This window comes from Oryctolagus cuniculus, chromosome 7, assembly GCF_051225735.1.
Source record: "Oryctolagus cuniculus isolate XC-2025 breed Fujian yellow rabbit chromosome 7, ASM5122573v1, whole genome shotgun sequence".
In the NCBI taxonomy this organism is placed as follows: domain Eukaryota; kingdom Metazoa; phylum Chordata; class Mammalia; order Lagomorpha; family Leporidae; genus Oryctolagus; species Oryctolagus cuniculus.
Window position 1 is genome coordinate 6,476,802 of NC_142873.1, and position 23,183 is coordinate 6,499,984.

Below are 23,183 nucleotides of genomic sequence, written 5' to 3' on the forward strand. Positions count from 1 at the left end.
GTCACAAAACACCTAATCAACACAGCTTCACAAAGCACAACTTGGGATATTCTGGTTTAAGCGGGTAATTATTAAAATAAACATATGGTTAATTTTTCTTGGCAGGTAGGACAGCACTTCAAAAAGATCATGGAAAATTGAGTTAAAAGGTAAATTTATTTTGGCCCAAAAGATTTTGGGAATCCGTGTACGAGTTTTTCCTAATACACATTTCTGTGAGCTTTTCAAAACATTTACTTATTTGAAAGGCAGAGTGACAGAGATGGGAGAGAGGGAGAGAAGGAGAGAGGGAGAAAGAGAGAGGGAGAGAGGGAAACAGAGAGAGGGAGAGGGAGAGAGAGAGAAGGAGAGAGGGAGAGAGGGAGAGAGGGAGAGAGGGAGACAGAGAGAGGGAGAGAGAGAGAGAGAGAGAGAATCTTCCATCCACCGGTTCACTCCCAAATGGCGGCAACAGCCAAGGCAGGGCCAGGGCGAAGCTGGGAGCCTGGACCTCCATCTGTATCTTCCACGCGGGTGCAGGGGCCCAAGCAGTTGGGCCATCTGCGGCTGCTTTCCCATGGACAGCAGCAGGGAGCTGGGGCCAGCCTAACCCGCTGCGCCACAGCGCCCCCTTCTGTGAACTCTTGGGAGAGCCCACCTTAAATCTCTCAGGCTCAGTTTCCCATCTGCTTCCTCCCAGCCCAGAATTTAAAAGTGGCCCCCTTTCCCTGCTACAGGCTCTTACCCCCGCTACAGGCTTATTAAATAAATCAAGAATTAAATATTAAATAAATCAATAATCCTCAGGGCTGGCCTGGGGTGCCCAATCCATGCACTGCCTCCCGGGGGCCAGGGTCTCCGCACGCCTCCCGGCCCCCACTCACCCGCAGAACATAAGGATGTTGTACAAGGTGGGGTCGTCTGGGAAAGGCGCCATCTGCTGGAGACACAGCTGCTCGCAGCCGCCGTTGAAGCCGTCCGAGCAGTCCACCCCGATGTGGCGGTCGTAGCAGCCGGAGCTGTCTTTCATGGGGCTGAGTCCGGCGGGGCACTGGCACAATCAGAAAGACCGGCACAGGAGCGGGATCAGGGCCCTGGGTCCTCTGGGAGCCGGAGCGGAACCACTGACACCTATTTTTAGCACTCAGCTTTGGAGGAATTCACATTGGCAACTCCCCACGAATTTCCCCCTGCGCTGGACTCCCTTTGAAAGCCAGTGACTTGTTTGACATCTTGGGCACAGATAGTCGGAGCAGAGGTGCGCCTGGCCTCCCAACAGAGCCTGGGGCTGGCAGAGAGAGAAAGCCAGGGCCAGAAGCAGAGGGCACTAGCTGATACCCCTCGGGACTTGGAGGAGTGCCGCTGTCTGGACTTCGAAGAAGGAGGACTTTCCTAATGTTCAAAACACTGTGTCGGTGTGGGTGCCAGTCAGCAGTGTTGGAGAGAATGGACCGAGCCAGGCTACAGCCGCAAGGAACAAGCGGACCCTCTCTGCGACCTTGGAAGGGGTGTGTCCGCTCTCGCAGTGGGGGTGCCTGCTCTCATCACTCTCCTGTATCAAGGATGTCCTTGGAAAGACACTTGAGCAAGGCACCTGCTACGTGAGCACCCACAGGTGCTTCACTGGAGTTTGGGCTAGACGTTCTTATTGCCAGGTATTTCTCTGCATGACCTTGTCCTCAATAAACTCCCGAGAATTGAAAGCAAAGGAGAAAATCTAAGAAGAGATGTCAGGGGCTTAATGAGCAGCTGCAGAATGTCGGGAGCGCCCGTTCTGTGCCAGGCTGAGCCTGACTCCGGCGCTAGCTCATTCAACCCTCACAACGCTCCCACGAGGTGGGTACTGATCACCCCGATTGACATTCGAGCAAACCGAGGCAGACTTCAGCTCTCCTGAAGTCACACAGCTGCTGCGGGCAGGACCACCATGAACCCTGTGGGCTGTAGAGGTAACGACCTAGCTGCCTCATCATTAGCACGTGGTCAGTCTCTTATCCAACAGGCTTGGTTTACTGAACACTCACTAGCAGCCTGCACTTTAGGTATATTACCTCACTGCACCCTATGTTAGCCCGGGTTGAAGATAAGAAAACCATTAGCATTGTCAAGTAATTCATGAACTCCTCAGTGCACTGGACTATGATTAAAAGCTGATGATTTTTTTTCATCCTGCTTCTCCTGGCTGTGAAATGAGTTCTGTACGTTTGCATGAAAGCCCGTCCTTTCTATCAGGCTGCAAGGGGGCAAGGGGCTTAACTTGCCCAGACACAGGGAGCAAGAAGGGGGCAGGGCTGACAGGGGTCTGTCTAGATCCGCCTTCAAAACCTGGGCTTTGAGTGTCTGTGTCAGACACCTGTTGTCAGCCTGCAAACGTACACGTCAAAAACCAAATCCAAACCAAACCAAACTTCCAAAACCCGGTGGCACACAGCGTGCAACATCTCCTGGCTTGTTCTTTCTCTTGTCTGCCAAGCACTTTGGCCTGCGTACCCAGAACTGCTGCAGGTGCACCTCTGAACACCCACCTCTCCTGCCTCCTCCATCCCTAGTCAAAGACTGCAGAGAGACAGGCACTGTTTGCTGACATTAATCCTGCCATTTCCCAAACAAATGGCCCCCTGTGGGCCTGCCAGGTCCATCCTCTCTCTCCCCATGAAGGCAGTTGGAGAGCTGGAAGGTGACAGCATTTAAGGAAGTTTCCAGGGCTGCCCAGTGTGGTGCGAACCCAGATGTTTCAGATGATGGTAAACAAACAAACGAGGCAGCTGAGGATTGCACCCCATGTTTTACTAGCCCCCCATCCTTCAGATGCCTTGCCCACCCAGCTGTCAGGCCAGATGTGTCACCAAAAGGAAGCTGGCTTCAACCTGTGCAGCTGCCGAGGCATAGATGTGGGTATGGAAACGTGAACGTTTGATTGGAATTAAATGGGCTGCACGGATTGCTGTGAGTCCATGTTTTGTATTCTGTAAGGCTTAGTAGACACCAGCAGGCAGAAATGAAGCCAGTCCTGTTACTCCCACCTGCAGACCTTGCACCCACTATCTCAGTCACCAGGCAGGACTCCCATCGTCCCTCCACCTGCTTGTCTTCAGATTGCTCCTTCAAGCATGGTTTTTGACAAAGACTTCACCAATGAAACAGGAGCAGGCTTTCTTTGTTCCAGAATTTCAAACCCCGGCCTAAAAGACCATTGTCATGCTACATTGGATCACTTGCTATATACACCGCCCTAGGAGATTGAGAGAGAACAGTCAGTTGCCTTGTTCAAGCTGAATTTTCCTTTCTTATAAACAGAGCTAAAACTAATAATAACAGCCACCAGGAATTCAGCAATTCTTTGTACAGGACTGTCTACAAATATCATCTTCAATCCCAACCACACATACACCATTTTGCAGATGAGCAAAACTAAGGTCACAGCACTGAAAAGTGGCAGAATCAGACTCTGGGCCAAGATCTGTCGGACCCCCAAGCTTGTTATGTGTTGTATCCATTCCACCATGCTGCTTCTCAGATGTGATGAAATATGGATTAGCTAGAATCCCCACAGCAATTAAGTCAAGGTGTCAACAAGGTAAAGCAACCCTGTGTATTCATGGTTGATCTGGTTGTCTTAAGAAATTCTTGGAGTATATTCTGAGATCAATTATGAATTATGGGTTTGTAGACCCAACCTAATAGTTTCTGTCTCTGTGTCATCTCTGTCTCTCTCTTCTTCACACACACATACACACACACACACACTATGACTGCAAAGATTTCAGGACAGAACACCACACACTGTTCAGAGTGATGACCTTGAAGGCAAGACAAGATTCTCAATCATTGAAAAAGATGCAATTATCTTTATGGCACTATAACTTACTTGGGCTGCATTTCTGACTAAAATGTTTTAGAAAGATTTCCTGGAAAAAAAAGACAAACCAAAAATAGTTTTCTTCTTAACCCTTGGGAACCTTATGACCCATTCCCCAAGGAGTTAATGTAAAATGGTGTATGTGTGGTTGGATTGAAGATGATATATGCAGACAGTCCTGTACGAAGAATTGCTTAATTCCTCAAGCATCTCTCTGTTGCGTGTACATTCAGCCTAGGAGAAGTCAAACCCTTACCCCAGTGTCTTTGACGTAGACTTTATCAGGCCTCAGTATCTCTCTTTCCATTCCCAGTTACTCTATAAAGAGTAACTCATAAATTAAAGGAGTGTCACAAAGGTAAAACCAGAACCAAGACCCTGAACCACAAAGACTTAAGTTTTCCCTAGGGTTAATTTCTCAATGCCAGCCTCCATTCCAAGAACCTAATAACAGGAACTCACAGGTCCTGATCAAATAAAGTCATAATACCCAGTGTACCCTTAGGACCAGACACACAGGCACACACCTTTGCCATTCCAAAAGAAACACATTGACTTCATCAATGACCAGTCAAAGGAAGGTCACACCCACTGTGAACCAATGGGAAGTCCAACCACGGGCTGATCATGCACTGCTCAACCCCCACTTTTGTACGATTCGCTGCCTTTAATCCCTCAGGGAATCAAGGAATTGAGCCATAGCTGCCATAGCCGCCTGACTCCTTGCTCTGTTGCACTGCAAACAAACTTCTACCTTCTCCCATCATCCGAGTGTAATTGGCTTCCAATGCTTTGCACAAGTAGACCCACCTTTGGGGGTTTTATTGCAATACCTCTAATGGGTTTTGGGGGTATTCTATAATACAGGCTCCCTCAAAATTTACATTTAAATATAAATGACACTATGATTTCTAAACCATGCTTTCCTTCTTCCTGCTGTGTCTGTAATCAAAGCCCAGTGGTCAGGAGGAAATCCTGCCTCCAGGAGGAGCCTGGGTGTTCTCTGGTACTAGCTGTGGATGGAGCCTCCAGTCGCTCACTGAAAGAGAGCTGTTTGCTTAGGAGAGAGGCCCAAGGTCATATATTAACCTCTTTTTGCACAGGTTGGCAGTCCTGGGGACTTTATGAACTACAAGCACAAGAAGAAAACTCCATTTATTATGGCAGCAACCCTCCCCCTTCATGAAATTCTAACAAATGAGCTCATATTTCTGTGACCCCTAAAATACACAAGGTTAATCATCTTTCATGAAATGCTCATGGCTTCTTGACTTATTACTGGTCTAAGGCATAATTTGCTAATGAGATTAGAATGATTTTCCCCATTCAACTTTTCTTTGCCATCATTCCCCACTTTTTCTGCCAGTGATTGCTGGTTGATGCATTACCGAGGAGGCTAGTGAAATCTCGCGAAGCCTGACACATGCGCACTGCTGTTCCCCGCGGCCAAGTGCTGCTCTGTTGGCAGCTGACTATGAGCCATGGATGCCTGAGCATCTTCAGGTCCCCTGGGAGTCGAGGGACACGCGCCTACCGCTGCGCCTACCTCGCATTGCCTGGGAGACTCACACGATGTGCAGCCTAATTTCTACTCACAGTAGGTTTGCCTTTACTAGCTAACAATCTTATTGCTTTCACAAATAATGATTTCCACAACTTTCTGACGGGCTCTGACAGGCAGGCCCAAGCCACACTGGGCCTCTCCCAAGGGAAAAAGTTGGACGAAGCTCAATTTTTATTTCAGGCTCTGATAGCTTCGTGCTCCCATTTCTCCAGAAGCCTCCGAGGCATTCTCTCGCTTACTGTCCTACAGCAAGCACAGGAGATGGTCAGCTCTAATGGTCTCCACACATCTGTGCTCTGACAGGGGTGAAATGACACATGTCATGGGAAACACTGTGGGCTGCATGTGGAGGGAAGCGTGGCAGGGTCACAGGGTAATTCAAAGCTCATTAGAGCCAGCGCCGTGGCTCAATAGGCTAATCCTCCGCCTTGCAGCGCCAGCACACCGGGTTCTAGTCCCAGTGGGGGCTCCGGATTCTGTCCTGGTTGCCCCTCTTCCAGGTCAGCTCTCTGCTGTGGCCAGGGAGTGCAGTGGAGGATGGCCCAAGTGCTTGGGGCCACACCCCATGGGAGACCAGGAGAAGCACCTGACTCCTGCCATTGGATCAGCGTGGTGTGCCGGCCACGGCAGCCATTGGAGGGTGAACCAACGGCAAAGGAAGACCTTTCTCTTTCTCTCTCTCTCTCTCTCACTGTCCACTCTGCCTGTCAAAAAAAAAAAAAAAAAAAAAAAGCTCATTAGAGCGTGATGCTCCGGCCACGGAGGGTGTGTGCCCAACACGTGAGAAGGCTTGCAAGCTGACCGCTCTCTCTTCCGTCACCACAGCCCACTGTCCAACGGAGGCTCAGAAACTCACACAGCAAAGACAAGTTTTTGACCACTTTTACAATGAATGTGAAGATGAAGAAGGAACATGACAATGCAGGCTTTCTTTTTTCTTTAAAGCCAGGCATTGAAAATCATTTCCAAAGTTCCCAACCAAATTGATATTGAACTTCAGTGGGTGCCTCTGAAAGGAAGGAAGATGCCCTAGTTCTAAGCTGGGAGGAGGGGGGAGGCTGGAGTCCTGCCCATGTCTGCTCCAGTCCCCACTGCCATCCCCAGGAATGGTCCCTTCAAAGACGTCTCGTGACATGATCCCAGGAACCTCTGAACACATGACCTCCCCTGGCAAAAGGGACTTTGCAGATGTGATGAAGTTAAGGATCTCGAAAGGCAAAGATTATCCTGGATTATCTACGCAGGGCCCAAGGTGATCACGGGCTTCCTTAGAAGCGGGAGAAGGAGGCAGAGCTGGATGGAGCAGGTGATGCGTCCAGAAGAATGGTCAGAAAACATGCAAGGGTGCTGGCTTTAAAGATGGGGAGGGCGGCGCTGAGCCACGCGAGGTGAGTGGGCTGTAGAAGCCTGAACAGACAGGGGAAAGGACCCTCTCCAAGAGCCCCCAGAAAGGCACACAATTTGAGACACGCTGCATTGTAAGAAACTGGGCAAGTTCAAAGAAGTTCATGGGAAAATAGAATTAAAAATCAACTTAATGGGTGGAACGATTTTTGAAAACACACATGCTTTTTTCATGAAATGTATCTTCCATGAATTTGTTGAACATCACCCATAAAAAATTTATGTAGTGGGAAGCCCTTGAATCTGCACTGATTTTTTAACAGCAGCAGCAGAGTAATACAAGAAAGGGACAGAGAGCTGCCACTGCCCCCACCTCCCGCAGTGAGGACAAGCAGCAGGGTTTGCTGGGTGGCTGACATCTCCTCTGGGGACATTGCTGGGACTTCAACAGTCCCCGGCTGCTGAGTGTTCTGGTTGGGAACAGCACGACTGTGGTCTGTACAGGTCTGTGCCTTTCACACGTATTTGTTTCCAGTCCTCAGAGATTATATAAACAACAAGGCAATTAACCGGCTAGCAATTAACCCTGTGGGAGTCCATGCACCACTGAGAAACGTGCCCTGCCTTCCTAGAAAGAAGAAGGGTTGAGCGGCTGATGTGGACAGAACATGAATCCCACCCATCAGTCAGGAAAACGTGTAGGTGCACTCTCTGTCTCTCTCCACATCCTTGTCCCTTTCCCAGGTTCCTTAAGGTCCAAAGTGCTATGAGTTCTGCATCTCTTTCATGAAAGTATGGGAAGCCTTCCAGTTCAGCAGCCAGAGGACTGAATATAAGGGTTTATGTGCAGAGGAGGAAGGCGGGCCAGTTCTCCAACTGTAGTTAGTGCAGCTGATGCCTTTGTCCACCTCCAAATGACAAAGGACTGCTCTAATTCCCCAGGTATTTGGGGTGGTGGCACTGATGCCCAGTGGAGTCAGACCAGGCTCAAAGTCAAGTCTCTGATCTTCTCCGTAGAGTCACAAGGCTCATGATGTGATGCACCAGCTGTCAACCCATCAGTCCTCCTGCCCCAGGGATCATACGCTTCCTAGCCAATGAAAAATAGCCAATTCAATGTGCCTGCCAATCAGCCTGCCCCCTTCTTCCTCCAGGAGTCACGTGGACCATGGACTTCAAAGCATTATGCTAATAGCAAATACTGGTATAATTGGGTGACTTTCAGCAGTGGCTCCAATTCTAAAAGGCAGCAGCCTTATTGCAAATGCATATTCATTGGAACTATTCCTGCTGGTTCTGTCTCACAGATCACAGTGCTTGAAGTACCAGCTAGATGCCAGGCTAGAGGGGCTAGGATCACCAAATGGTGGTGTCAGACCCTGAGGGGCTCAGGAGAGGGCAGAGAGGGGAACAAGAGATGGGCTAGCTATCCTGTGCATGCGTGTGAATGCGTGTTCATGCTTAACTCATAAGAGGGTCAGGAGGGACGTGCATGCATGTGCACACACAGTGAGCGTTTCAGTGTTCGAATGACCCCAGAGAGTAATGAGGAATGAAAGGCTGAAGCCTAGATGAAGACATGCAGGCTGAATAGTTTACAAAATAAATAAATTAAAATCTCAGCTTGCCACTCCTGAGGGACCCAGTAGAGGAGCTCATTGCTTAAGACCAGTGTGAGAGTGGATCAGGCAAAGGGAGGAAGACCGTGGGACACCAACTTAGCTCATGGTGGTCTTTGGAAGACTGACTTCAAGAGGATTTTTCTGATAATCCCCTCAGTTCTTCTCTCCCCTCCTTATGATGCATCTGCCAGTTCTCCTTCTATCTGCCCCCTCAGCTTTCTCCCTTTCTCTACTCTTATCTTCATTTTCTCTCCCTTTTCAGACAAATCAGACTCTTGTCAACTGTAGGCTAACTGCTCAAAGTCTGCAGAGCCCTTAGGGCTGGGAGAATTCCACACAGGACCCCAGGTGCAAATCCATTTTTGATGGTGAACAGCTCCCCGGACAGAAGAGCAGAGCAGATCTGGGGCCAGGGGGAGGGTGAACAATGCCATCAGCTCAGCACCCAGGCAGCTTGCCCTTACTCTGGGTTCCCTCACAGAGCCCCAGATGTCAAAGTGGGAAGTAAGGTGGTCACCATAACCTCCACACAGCTGGAAGTCCCTGGATCTGTGCCCCAGTGCTGCACAGCTATGGGTCTCAAGGGATGGCGTTCTACTTCCTCACTTAGCATGGTTTGCCTGACTGCCTTCTCTGTCCCACTGCCTCTCCTCTTGGAGATCTAGAGTTGGCTGCAGTGTGGAGGGGCATGGAGATGACCAACAGAAAGTATCCAGCATCTGATGGCTCCCTCAGCCCCTACCTCCATTACCTCCATTACCTGGTGGTTCCTTGCAATCTTCACATCCATTCCATCTTCATGCCTTGTCCATACCGCCCCAAATAGTCTCACTAGTTAATAGCACTATGCAGGGTAAAAGCAACCAAAGTCCGTAGAGCCAACATTAAAATAGAAACCCACCTTTAAAGAAGCAGGATCATTGCTGTGGTCTCAAAGGGGACACAATTCTACTTAGATTTTTCTCTGCTGTTCTGGGAATAGCTTACTGCTCTCCTTACCATAGATTTAGATGGGTTTCTCCCAAAACTTCCTATTACGTTTCATAGTACTAAGAATTAATTTGCTCTTAAAGCGTCCTCACTAATCATCTTGCAAAACTGGAAAGATATTTATACTATATGATTCATGAAACTTCCCTTGGTGAGCTATAGTACACATAATAGGTGATCCATAGCACTTCTTGATTACCGGGCTGGTGATGAACTCCTCAGCCCTAGCAAGAAAAAAGGCCTAATTGACACTAATTGGTGCTTACAGCAGAGGATCACAGCACTTTCTCCTGTGTCCCTTCCCTCTCCATCACGCCCAATGGGAACGGCTAGCCCAGCAAGGCAGACTCACCACGCAGCCGGTGGAGTCCAACTTCCGATCTGAAATGCAGCGGAAATTCTTACTGCAGCCCCCGTTATCTTTGCTGCAGTCACGCACCGGCCCGAAGGAATCTAAGAGAACCTCCAGGCTGTCGAAGGACGAGGACGTCATCAGCTCTTCTCTGTGGGGAGAAACCGCGGGAGGCAGGAAGGAAATCAGGGGGATGGCAGAGCAACAGGTGGCATCGCATCCCTTGCCCATGTCGGGTCAGCTGGAGCGTGCCTCGCTCTCCCTCCTGGAAGTAGAAGGTCAACTATACTGCGAGCCTTGAACTAACAAGTTATGGGCAATCCTCACGTCTGGGAACTGAGCCAAGGCCTGTAGCACCTGGTCAGAGAGGGAGGTCTAACCTTGAGTGAGGAAATTCATATTTTATTGCCTGTCAGTCCTTAGGGGATGTGGGAAGTGCTTACAAACTCTGACTTTATGTCTTATTCCAGGGACTAGGCCTTGGAGTGCACATTATTGACCCAGATGAAGAGAACATCCTGGCACCAGGTCTGAGGAGTTTGAAGGCAGCCTGCCAGCTTCTCCCGTTCAGCTTATCATGAGCCCATGCCCGGCACCTAGAACCTTCAGGAACTACCGCTCTCAGCCTCCCGAGCCCAGCGCTGGCCACTGTCCCCGGAAGCTGGGCTCACCTGACCTCCACGGCGTCCTCCATCACAGTCATGTCTGTCTTACACTTCGCGGAGGGGTTGATGGCCAGTTCAGCTGGAGGAATCACAAAGCTCTTGCTGAGCGGCAGCCACATGCCCTCTCCCAGGGTGTAGGTAAACCTGCGGGGACACCAACACCGGGGGTTACGGCTGGGGGCCCATTGCCTTGCGTCTCCCACTGCTGCCGCTCCTCTCCAGGCTGATTGGCTTTGACGGAGTCCGAGGGAGGCAGACAGCCCCGCTCCTGCTCACACGGCCAGGCAGCTGCAGCAATGATGGTGGCGCCCACGCACCAGGTATTAAAAGTGGCTTTTATCAAGTCATAAAAAGCAAGTTTCAGCTTTCTTCAGACTGGAAGCTGGGCTTCCCCTGTCTTAAGTCAGATATAATTGGAATCATTTTAATTGAGGAGAAATGCCAGCCTCCCACCGTCCCCATCCCGCAGGCTGCACACCCACAGCGGTAGCCATGGTTTCTCCCTGTGCCTGGAGGAGCCCTAACAAGGAAAGGGAAGGGAGAAAGTTCCCCTCTTCTGCTCCTGTGTGAAGGAAACAGACATGACTGAAGCCAGCAGCCTCCAGAGAGGAGAGAAGAGGGATGAGCAAAGGAACAGGTCCAGATCTATTCTCTGCACAGCTACCCACACCCTTTGCTGACAGTGCTAACCCTTGGGATAGAGGGAAGAGGTTTTTTATTATTATTATTGTTATTCTTATAACAAGGGCTAAAAGGAATAAAAGAATTAATCAGCATTTCAAGGGAGAGCTTAAGGAAACCATGAGACATTATTTGTTTATTTATTCATTCATTTCATTTCAAAGGCATTCAAATGCTCTGTGTTCAGAGTCAAAAATAGTCCAAGGGATAAAAGCCAGTGTGGGGTGGGATGTGGCAGTCTGCAGTCCCCTCCCAAGCTAATGTGGAAGGAGGAACAATGCAAGGATGCATACAATTAAGTGAACTTGGCAGTGGCTCCATCAGCACGCGGATCACAGAGCATCATTTCAGAGCTCTTTTCTCTCCCCTGCCACGTGTGCTCCTCTCTTCTCTCCCTGGGTTGCCTGAAACACTGATGACTTCTTTAGAATACTGGCCCCAGGTCAGCTCCTGGCCTGGCTCCTAGTTACCCGGCAGCCCAGTGAGAGGATTCCCATCCACACCGAGAGACAGACAGGCAGACAGACACTGACGCAGAGACAGACAGACACAGAGAGAGTGCGCCCCGGCAGAGAGAGGCTGAAAGAGGAGGAGGCAGGTGCCACCTTAACTGTAGGACATTCCTAAGGAAGAGGCACGGTCAGCTGGGTCAGCGGGGGCATGCCAGGATCTGCAGCCTTTCTTTCCCATCTCCAACTGCCTCGTGGTTCACTCCTTCTCTGGCTCATTGGACGGATCTCTGCATTAAGCAGCACTGAACTATTAGGTGCTTCTTGGGCTGGCACTGTGGTGTAGCAGTGCTGGCATCCCATATGGGTGCTGACTCGAGTCCCGGCTGCTCCACTTCTCATCCAGCTCTCTGCTACGGCCTGGGAAAGCAGCAGCAGATGGCTCAAGTTCTTGGGCTCCTGGACCCTTGTGAGAGACCTGGAAGAAGCTCCTGGCTCTTGGTTTTGAATTGGCCCAGCTTCTGCCATTGCGGCCATTTAGGGAGTGAACCAGTGTATGGAAGACCTCTCTCTCTGCCTCTCTCTCTCTCTTCCTCTCTCTCTTCCTCTCTCTCTCTCTCTCAACTCTCTGTCTCTGCCTCTCTATAACTCTGCCTTTCAAATAAATAAATAAATCTTAAAAAAAAAATAAGAGTTGCTTCTTGCTCTGTGGAGGCATCCAAATCGTCAGGGGCATGAGGCGGTGGGTGGACAAGGTCTGTGCAGGGAGGGGCCTGCAACCCATGAAGACAATCATTATTTGGGGACAAAAGAAGTCCACTGTGTCGGGGCTGGCATTGTGTCGTGGTAAGTTAAACCTCAGCATCCCATATTGGAGAACCATTTTGAGTCCTGGCTGCTCTGCTTCTGATATAGCTCCCTGCTAAAGTGCTTGGGCCCCTCCCACCATGTGGAAGACCTGGATGGAATTCCTGGCTCCCAGCTTGGGACTAGCGCAGCTCTTACTGCTGTGGCCATTTGGGGAGAGAACCCGCAGCCAGAAGATCTTTTTTTTTCTCTATCTCTCGCTCACTCTCTGTCACTCTGCCTTTCAAATAAATAAATAAATTTTTAAAAGAAATCCGCTGCAGCTGGTAAAATTGAAGGCTTGACTATCTGTTAACACACACACACACACACACACATTCATGTGGCGAAATTAAGGGATCAGATTCAGCGTGGGGATTGTTCCAAGGCATCTGGAATCTGGGGCTTAAAGAACATGAGGAGTAGGTGCTGTGGGTGGTAGGTTAAGCCTCTGCCTGCAGTGCAGGCAACCCAACCAATATGGGCACCAGTTCAAGTCCCGGCTGCTCCACTTCTGATCCAGCTCTCTACTATGGCCTGGGAAAGCAGTAGAAGATGGCCCAAGTCCTTGGGCCCCTGCACCCCCATGAAAGACCTGGGAGAAGCTCCTGACTCCAGCCCAGCTCTGGCCACTGTGGCCATTTGGGGAGTAAACTAGTGGATGGAGGACCTTTCTCCCTCTCTGCCTCTCTCTCTGTAATCCTGCCTCTCAAATAAATAAATAAATCTTTTTAAAAAATGCACATCAGTTGAAGTAAACAACCTCTGAGATGCTTGTATGCTGTCACTTGTATTCAGCACAGGCAATCTTGAGTTAGCACCATCTTAACAGGCAGGTTCTGGTGAGGACCCCACAAATATCGTGTGTGAGTATTGTGTCAGAGAGAACATCTACAGGTCTGCATGGCACAGGGAGGGGGCAGCTCACTGGGTAGAGAGATGAGTTTTTGTTTTCTGCTTTGGTTTTTGCATTAGAATTGTTGCACTGCTACGGAGCAGTCAGTTGGTGACCTGTGGTGGATAACTTATGTGACAGACATTAGGAAACAACTGGCAGTTCTAATACGATTCCCATGACTGATTTTCCTTTTGGGGAGACAAACGTCCATGGTCATCCATCTCACAACTTTCCTCTGTAGACAATTAACTCCTAACAAAGAAATAAACCACATCTTTTCTAAACTTAAACTCTTTAATAGAACCCATGCTCTGTAGCCAGACTCAAACCTCCAAAGGTGTCTCTTCCCACACCTCTTCAGCTTTGCATGCCTCCAGCCCTGACTCTGTACACTGCACACCTACAGTGCCACCCAGCTGTAGTTCCTGAGTCATCCTGACGTGCCCACCTCTGCCTTTGCTCCTAACATTCCTACTTTCTGAATTTTCTTTGACCTATTTTTTTTTTTCTGAATTTGACTCACTTTAAGACTCAGTTAAAGTCTTAAAGACATATCATTCCAGGACCACCTCGAATCTTCACCCTCAAACTTCAGGCCGAGCAAGCAGCTCTCCGCTGTGTACTTTACACACAGTCCCCGCGATACTGAATTGCACCTGTCTTCACTTGTGTTCATAGCTACCAATGAGAATGTACTCTCTTGGATGGCAGCAGTTAGTACGTTGTCACCTTTGTATTCTCCACTGCCCAACACAGTTTCTCACCCAAAGAGATCACTCATTAAATAATTATAGACTGACCAGGAAGGAGATTTCCTTAGATTCCTTAGTTTGCACAGGCTTCTGGGGGAAAACATGCCAATGTTCACACTTTGAGGTGGTAGTGGGGATTATCCCCTGTGTGAAGCGGGGTAAGAGTTTGCATGGATTTAATGGTCAAGATGGATCTGAGTCTGATACTGGGAGGACTTTCTGTAGGGTACAGCAGCCTCTCAAACACTACATGGGAAGTTAACAAGGAAAACAATGCAACTGCCTTCAATCTCTGATATACTTGAGATGAAACCCCATAGGGGAAGCAAAGTGGGATGAGAGTGACCTTGACGGACAGCCCTCAGGGGTCAGGTACTCTGCAGAGCTTTCTCCATTTGTCCTTGCCACAGGTCACTGAGGTAGGTAATTTGGCCTCATATTACCAATTCATCAATTAATAGTTTTAAAAGGTTAGCAACTCCTACAAGGTCACCCCCAAATAAATGGTTAAGATCAGGTGGTCTGATTCTGGGTGGAGAATCGCGGCTTTCCAGCCATGCTGGCTTATGCCTATGAAATTCTAAAATTTTCTTTCATCTGCAAAATCTACTGAGTAACTCCAACAGCCAAATATAGAACAAACTATCAGAGCAAAGCTGTGTCCTGAAATCTCGGCTGTCCCCAACTGATGCAGACTTGGCAGCAATGATTCAGAAAGCCACCCAAGAGATGTTGAGTGAGCCTCTGGAAGGCTTTCCAAGTTGGGCCTCCTCTTGTGACAGCTGGTGGTGACCACTGCCACTGAGGGCTCAGCTGTACACCACATGGCCCTATTGAACTGGAGCTAACACTCACCCTAGAGTGTTGGACACAGGAAGCCTGTGTTCTTGCCACAGCATGGCATGGAATCAAATGTGGAAAACTGTTAACAGCTCTTGACCTGGCATCTTCACTCTTCCCCAGAGCAGGCTGTTCCAGGAGGAGGTGTTGTTCCCAGGGATGCAGGTGCACACTTGGGGGGAATTTCTCTGACAATGAATCCTGGTCTACACCAATCCCTGTCACCACAGAGTCTAGTGGAATGCAGTGATCCTCTCCCAGCCCCAGGGGGAAGAGACACAGACTGGCATGTATTTGATGAGAAGATTCAGGCAGGAGGTCTGTGAGCCTTTGGGTCTAGCTTGGGCCCTTCTCGGGCTACTTGGGATTGCAGGTTACTGAGGTAAGGATGAATACAAAGCTCTTTTCCTAGTCTGGCTTGAAGTCCTCAGAAAATACCTGAGATGATTTCCTTCTCCTTCCTTCCTTCCTTCCTTCCTTCCTTCCTTCCCTCCTTCCCTCCTTCCCTCCTTCCCTCCTTCCCTCCTTCCCTCCTTCCCTCCTTCCCTCCTTCCCTCCTTCCTTTCTTTTGACAGGCAGAGTGAACGGTGAAAGAGAGGAAGGTCTTCCTTTTCCATTGGTTCACCCCCAATGGCCACTGTGGCCCGGCGCACCATGCTGATCCGAAGCCAGGAGCCAGGTGCTTCCTCCTGGTTTCCCATGCAGGTACAGGGCCCAAGCCCTTGGGCCATCCTCCACTGCCTTCCCGGGCCACAGCAGAGAGCTGGACTGGAAGAGGAGCAACCAGGACAGAATCTGGTGCCCCAACAGGGACTAGAACCCGGGGTGCCGGTGCCACAGTGGGAGGATTAGCCTATTGAGCTGCGGCACCAGCCTGAGATGATTTTCTAAAGATGTCTCCTGAGGCTACTATGTTTAAAATTATATGTTAGATACTAAATCTGTACTGCTATATAGGCTACCACCCCTTCCCTCAAGAAAATTATGTCAGGGGCCAGCACTGTGGCATAGTGGGTAAAGCCACTGCCTGCAGTGCTGGCATCCCATATAGGCTCCATTTTGAGTCCTGGTTATCCCAGTTCCTATCCAGCTCCCTGCTAATGCACCAGGGAAAGCAGAGGAGGATAGTCCACATCCTTGGGTCCCTGCACCCACGTGGGAGAGCAGGAAGAAGCTCTTGGCTCCTGGCTTCAGATCGGCTCAGCTCTGACTATTGTGGCCATTTGGGGAGTGAACTAGCAGATAGAAGCTAGCTCTCTCTCTCTGTCTCTCTCTCTGTCTCTCTCTCTGTCTCTTTCTCTCTCTGTCTTTGCCTCTCTATAACTCTACCTTTCAAAAAACTAAATAAATGCTTTTTAAAAAAGAAAATTATTTCATTAGGGCAGCATGTAGGCAAATTAAAAATAAGAATGAAATAAAGGACAATTGATGCTATCATTGTTATAGAAATTTGGAAGGAGGATGTCTTCATAAATTGTTATAGTAGATGGCAAAGTGTCAAAGAAGCATTTCTCAATCCTAGCTACAGGTTAAATGCACATTGTCTTCTTAAAAAACCGTCAAGACCTGGTCAAGCATCCTTGAATGTCTGAATTAGTTGGTGTCTGATGAGTACAATTGCTGGTCATTTTAAAAGCACATTGGGGCCGGCGCCGCGGCTCAATAGGCTAATCCTCCGCCTAGCAGTGCCAGCACACCAGGTTCTAGTCCCGGTCAGGGCGCTGGATTCTGTCCCGGTTGCCCCTCTTCCAGGCCAGCTCTCTGCTGTGGCCAGGGAGTGCAGTGGAGGATGGCCCAGGTGCTTGGTCTCCCATGGGAGACCAGGAGAAGCACCTGGCTCCTGGCTTCAGATCAGCTCGGTGCACCGGCCACGGCGTCCATTGGAGGGTGAACCAACAGCAAAAAGGAAGACCAAAAAAAAAAAAAAAAAAAAAGGAAAAGCGTACATTGGGGATTCCCAGAGAGGACTGGGGATGATGACCACTTCATGTATGAGACTGTAAATTCTTGAAGTCAGGGACTATCTTGACCATATTTGTGTGGTCCTATCTATAGCACTTGAAACAGTGCCTAGACTGTTGGTGTTAAACAGATGTTGGGTTTAGATGAGACTTTGTCTTGATCATGAACATGGGCAGTATTTCTATTAGGAGAACAACATGCATTCTTGCTACAGAAAAGGGTATAAGCAAATATGCAGAGTGGGAATATTCAAGTTTTTCTGACAGTAGATAATTTGGAAGATAGATGGCAGGTCATGGAACTTTCCAGCGTAGCTATAGTGGCACTAGGTGGCAGGTGGTTTACTCAACCCCAGACTGGTTGCTAATGAAGTCCCTTGTACCTAAAATATACAGATTATGACCTATTGCTTTCATCTGAGAGACTAGTTGTTGTTAGCTAAGGATCAAAAGAATTAAATACTTACTAATTAGCCCATTGGCCCCTGAGATAGTTGATCTCAAGAACCAAACCACACAATGGATCTCCAGGTAAATGCTGGAGATCACATCCAGTTGGCAGTTTGAAAAAAATGATATGTGTGGGATAGAAACACAGTTTTTGTGCAAGTCCTGTCCTCATAGCAATTTCATTAAGATCCTTGTTTTTTATTTGTGACTCTCAGGGAACAGGGAACTTATCTGTGCTAATCAAACTTTACCAGGTTCCCCAAATCACCCTTTTTGAAGGCTCTAGTAAGACTAGCAATAGGAAAAAGGGAGAAAAAAGTCAGTCGAATGATACATCATTGTTGGGAAATTTAAATGCCCAAATCACAGTCCAAGGAACCTAGCACCAGTTCTCCAAAGCAGCCTGCAGCCAATGTCATTAAGGGGACCCGGCCTGCCTCTGGAGAGACACTTGGGAGAGACAAGGGCCAGTGACGGCCTGCGGAGGACGCGGCTCTGCAAACCCGCACTCCAGCCAGAAGCACGCCTTAGGAGAACTCTGCTGTAGTCGAGCTGTGCTCATTCCAAGTTACCAGGAGGAGCAGAACAAGCCTTGCCGAGGAGTGCGTTCAAGGAGCAGAGGGCAGGAGCAAAAATTAACACCTAAGTCAAGAACGGCTAGCCGGGAAAGTCCGGGAAAAGGTGTGGAAACCTGGTAGTGTGTGAGCCTTGGCACAGCGGGAAGGAAGCAAGCCTTCCATGTCTCCCTGCTGCTCACCGCTTGCCCAACAAGGGATGCATGGAGGAATGCACTCTCTGACATCAGCCCCCTGTGCAGGACTATCTACGTTCTCCAGCAGAGGATCTGTCCACACTGCCAGGCCAAGCACAGCCTCTGGCACGTGTTAGGCACCGGTCAAATGGATGTTAAGTGAGGAGCACACTGACAAAATGAATGGATGATAAGCTCTTAGTTTGGAAATAAGCATATGGCCCAACTGAGATATAGTGTGAGTTAAACTTTATGAAAATCTAATAATTCAAGACTGCACCCCAATTCCTTTTTTGCTTAAGGGACTTTCTAATATGTGCTATTCCCAGGTGTGTAGGTAGAAGTTTAGGAGGGACTAGAAGCATTAAATATGATTAGGAGGATTGTATATGTGTGTGTGCATATATACATATATATATATTTTTTTTTTGACAGGCAGAGTGGACAGTGAGAGAGACAGAGAGAAAGGTCTTCCTTTTGCCGTTGGTTCACCCTCCAATGGCCGCCGTGGCCAGCGCGCCGCGGCCGGCGCACTGCGCTGATCCGACGGCAGGAGCCAGGTACCCATCCTGGTCTCCCTTGGGGTGCAGGGCCCAAGTACTTGGGCCATCCTCCACTGCACTCCCTGGACACAGCAGAGAGCTGGCCTGGAAGAGGGGCAACCGGGACATATATATATTTATGAAAATAATAATGAGGTAGTTTAGAAAAGCAGGGAGACAGGGAGGATTCATTTTGAACAACTCAAGACTCTGCGGAAGGTATAAATTAGATACAAAATGGAGACACAGGAACTGGCATTGCCTGCTCTATGTCAGTTTCTTTGCCAGGGACTTTGGCTGCATTGTATCATATGTCGCCCACAACATCCCAGCCAGGTGTGTAACAGCCCGGATTAACAACTGAGGAAGCTGGAGGCTCCAAAGCTTCTGTAAATCGCCGAGGTTCACAGAGCTGGCAAGGAAGGGAACCAGGACCCAAACAGAGCCTTTCTGACTTCCAGGTCTTCCATGCCATTACCGGGCAGAATTCCGGAGCAAGTGCTTTGGCTGCCAGGGGCCGGAACTGCTAAAATTGCATTTTACATTTTACATGTCACCTCTAGGAAGGGAAGCTCCATGGGAAGTGGGACACTGGCCTTGCAGACATTCATAAGCAAGTCCCTAGACAACCACTTACCTGAATATTTTATCAGAGGGCTGCTCTCCCAAAACCAGGTCAAAACCTCGCTGAAATATTGTGTAAGGCCAAGGCCTAAAAGGAGAAACATCATTCAGTTAAAGTCCACTCAAAAAACACTTGCTGAACACCTACTTTGAGCCAGGCACCATGCTAGGCTGTAGAGACCCCAAGATGAAGAGGACAGGGCCCTGTCCTTAAGAAACTCACTAAATGTGAGCTCACGCATGACCTTGAATCTTGGAATCTGACCAAGAACAGGAGCAAAATAAAAACCACTGAGCCACTAGAAAAGTGGGATTTAATAGACACAATGATTAGAATAACATGTAAGGGTCATATAGGGTAAAATTATATTAAGTTGGGCCTCAAAGATCCCTAATTTATGGTCCCTGAGACACAGATTTACAGTAAGCTGACTTTGTTCCACTTAAGAAAGAAGGGCAGCATGATTTCTTGAGAAAGGCAAAGCCTTTGCAACCAGAAATTTCTGTTCAAACCCTGCTCTGCTATTGAACCAATGGTCCAACTTTGGGTGGATTATTGCCTCATGGAGCCAAATTTTCTCATTTGTAACAAAAGAATCAATAACAGACAATTATAAAGACTAAGCAAATCTCTTGGGCCAAGGGACACAGCTCAAACAGGACCTCCAACATGTTCCCTTTCTGTCTCAAAATGCCCTGAGGGTTCTGAGTCTTTGATAGGTCCAGGATGTTGTCAAATATTTTAATGGTGCCACTCAAATACACATCATTGAAACTGTGTTTCAAATAACTCATAATTACAAGTCTTCCTAATGAACATCTAGGCTTTTGTCACATATTCTAGAAAGTAACAAGGCTATTCTTTTATAGTGTGTAACTCTTCACTGGCCCAGATATAGGACACGACCAAAGTCATTTACACACTCAGGCAGGACTTAGCAAAATCCTGGTCTTGTGCTGGTCCTGAGCTACTGTGCCCACGGGAAGTAGTTAGCCCTTCTTCTCATGACACAGCTTCATATCAAACTCAATTACTGAGCCTTTTGTTGGAGATATTCCTTTCTCTTTCAAGGACTACAAAACATCAGAACATATCATAATTATTACTTGGGGCTAACTTTAATAAGAGTTAGCTCATGGGTTGTTGATGCGGAGGTAACACCTTGGGAAGTGTATGGGGTTGCTCTTGAATGACACAGTATCGGTAGGCATCACCGACATTGAGAAGGTGGAGCTAGGTGGTTAGACTGGTACAGTGCTCAGAATTGTTCTACACAACAAAAAGCTTCCCCACATTTACAAGCTCTGAACATTACGGTGGTATTCACACGAGTGTTGAAAACCTACTTAAGACGCATTCAGCCTAGATGCTAACTTCACTTAACCTATGAGCACTAACTGGCTTGTACAGTTTAAATGCAGGGTGGGTTTCCAGACACAGTAGCTAGTACGTCAGTTGAGGGAAGATTATACCTTATATAATTGCACTGAATCACCAATGTGGCACATCTATCCCAGTCCGTGATGCTCTGTCATACATCACACATTTATGTTACCTCTTATGGTACGTATCACATTATACTAAATCAACGTTGGGTGCAAATGTCTGCCAACCTTATCACTTCCTTTATTGTAATAGAGCATTTGCATATTAAAATAGCTATTTGATCATTACAAAGCACTTTATTATTTCTTCATTACTATTAAAATATAGTTTTATGTTGAGATGTGTATATAAATTTTATTATTTATGGATTTCATCTGAAGATAATAAAAGGGGTTAAATAATATTTGCTATGAAATAGCATGTAAGGTATTATAGAATCACTGACTTAATCCATCCAGCTAACCAGGTAACTACCCAATAAAGTTAGTAGTTGCAAGGGCAGGCCATTGAAACTACAGAAGGGAGTGACAGAGATGAATGTGTTCATTTTTTATGTGTACTATTTATAAACACTTTATTCATGGGATTCAATTTAGAACCACCCTGCGGAAACAAGAATTGGCTCCAAAAAGTCCCCAGACACTGGTCCTGTGAATAATCCTTGCACCAGATGAACAGTTCCCTCCTAGAGGCTGTTCACATTTGCTGTGCTCATTCTAGGTAATCCTACAATGAGCAGCATTTGAATCCAATTCTTTCCTGCTCAACAGTAAGTGGTGGCTCATGGGTTGCTAAAAAAAGTATTAATTCAAGAAAAAAATCTAAAATCACAAGAAAACAGGTTCCCTATGATCCTAGACACCTAGAAAGAGCGATTAAAAGAGGAGACCCAATTTTGTCTCTTTTTGAGGGGGCAGAATAACATTTATTTACAAGCAAGTTTAATAATTTTAAATGACACACATTTTGCCTTCCAGTCATCCCTAGTACTGAAAACTGGTACAATATGTAATTAGAGTTAATTCTTGGCATGGTTCCTAGGTTGTGTGAAAATATATTTTGACGAGCCAAATCTTAGAACTGCATGGATTACAATGTGGACAATTAACTGCACAGAATGACACAAATAAACCTGTATTCAGGCCATGGTTATTCAATGAGCTTGGAAACATTTTTTAAGCACATGCCCACATGTTCCGGGTAAGTTAGGTCACAGCAGTGACCTGCTCTTGAAGGGCCTGGAAGTTATTAAGTCCACATAGATTTGAAGGCCACAGATGTACAGCATAAATCTTGCCCTGGTCTCAGTTGAGGCTGCAGGGCACACTGATTAGGCCATGGATGGGGGCCACCATTGTGCTGCAGCCGGTTAAACTGCTCTCTGCAATATGGCACCAGCTAGAGGCCTGACCACCTCACTTCTGATCCAGCTCCTGGCTAACATGTCTGGGAAAGCAGGAGAAGGTGGCTCAAGTGCCTGGGTCTGTATCACCCATGTGGGAGACACAGATGGAGTGCTAGGCTCCTGGCTATGGTGTGACCCAGCCCCAGTTTTTGCGGCTATTTGGGGAGTAAACTGGTGGATGATAATTCTCTCCCTCTCTCTCTATCTCTGCCTTTTTAATACATAAATAAATCTTAAAAAATGAAAATGGGGGCCGGCGCCATGGCTCACTTGGTTAATCCTCTGCCTGCGGCGCCTGCATTCCATATGGGCACCGGGTTCTAGTCCCGGTTGCTCCTCTTCCAGTCCAGCTCTCTGCTGTGGCCCGGGAGTGCTTGGGCCCTTGCACCCGCATGGGAGACCAGGAGGAAACACCTGGCTCCTGCCTTCAGGTTGGTGTAGCTCTGGCCGTAGTGGCCATTTTGGGGGTGAACCAACGGAAGGAAGACCTTTCTCTCTGTCTCTCTCTCACTGTCTAACTCTGTCAAATAAATAATTTAAAAAATTTAAAAAAATGAAAATGGACATGGATTCTGAGCTAAACCTGCCTATTTCAAATTCTAGCATAGCAGGCGCCTTGCTTGACCTTGGTCAAGTCCCATAATCAACTTGTGTCCTCATGTCCTTGTCTATAAAGTGAGGCTGATGGTAATAATTCTGTCTACCCTGCAAAGTTGTTATGAGGAGGAACTAGTTAATACAATTACAGGGCTCAGAACAGTGCCTGGCATTTAGTAAGTGCCATAGAAGCATTTATTCAATAAGTTAAATTCACCAATTTCCTGGATCAAATATAAATCCTATAATAAGGAGTGATTCAAAAATTTCTATAGAGGAGCTGTCTTGCCCTAAGGTATAAATGCAATGCCAGCACCAGGCATTACCTCAGATTGTAAAAGCATTCGCATGGCCTGGAGAGGGAGTGACGGGGACTAGGACACTGAAGCCTCCCCCAGCACAGCGAGCACTCTGCAGGGCAACTAAATATACAGTATTGACATCACACACAGAGGGGGACTCATGTTGTGAGACGGTAAAGGAAGTCAGAGAGCTGCAAATCACACAGCAAAGGAATAAGGGCGAATTCACTTATTTTCTTCCCTTTAGTTAGGGATAATCTGGCAGAGAAATGAGAATTATTGAGTTGATTTACTTAGCAAATATTTATGGAGGCCTTCAGTGT

At 47.8% G+C, this 23,183-nt stretch overlaps 1 protein-coding gene across 5 annotated transcripts in view; it reads right to left on the minus strand.

Annotated features, from left to right (window-relative positions):
- ASTN1 (astrotactin 1) overlaps positions 1 to 23,183 on the minus strand; it is a 340,316-nt gene that overhangs the window by 96,447 nt on the left and 220,686 nt on the right. For 3 of the 5 annotated variants that reach the window (XM_070077166.2, XM_051858229.3, XM_089299443.1), the window contains exons 9-12: positions 19,183 to 19,257; positions 10,382 to 10,519; positions 9,711 to 9,861; positions 864 to 1,030 (exon numbers count right to left, since the gene is read on the minus strand). In XM_070077166.2, the coding sequence (XP_069933267.1) occupies positions 864 to 1,030; positions 9,711 to 9,861; positions 10,382 to 10,519; positions 19,183 to 19,257 (531 nt within the window). The remainder of the gene's footprint in view (positions 1 to 863; positions 1,031 to 9,710; positions 9,862 to 10,381; positions 10,520 to 19,182; positions 19,258 to 23,183) is intronic. The other 2 variants (XM_070077167.2, XM_051858230.3) reach the window with 1 other exon arrangement.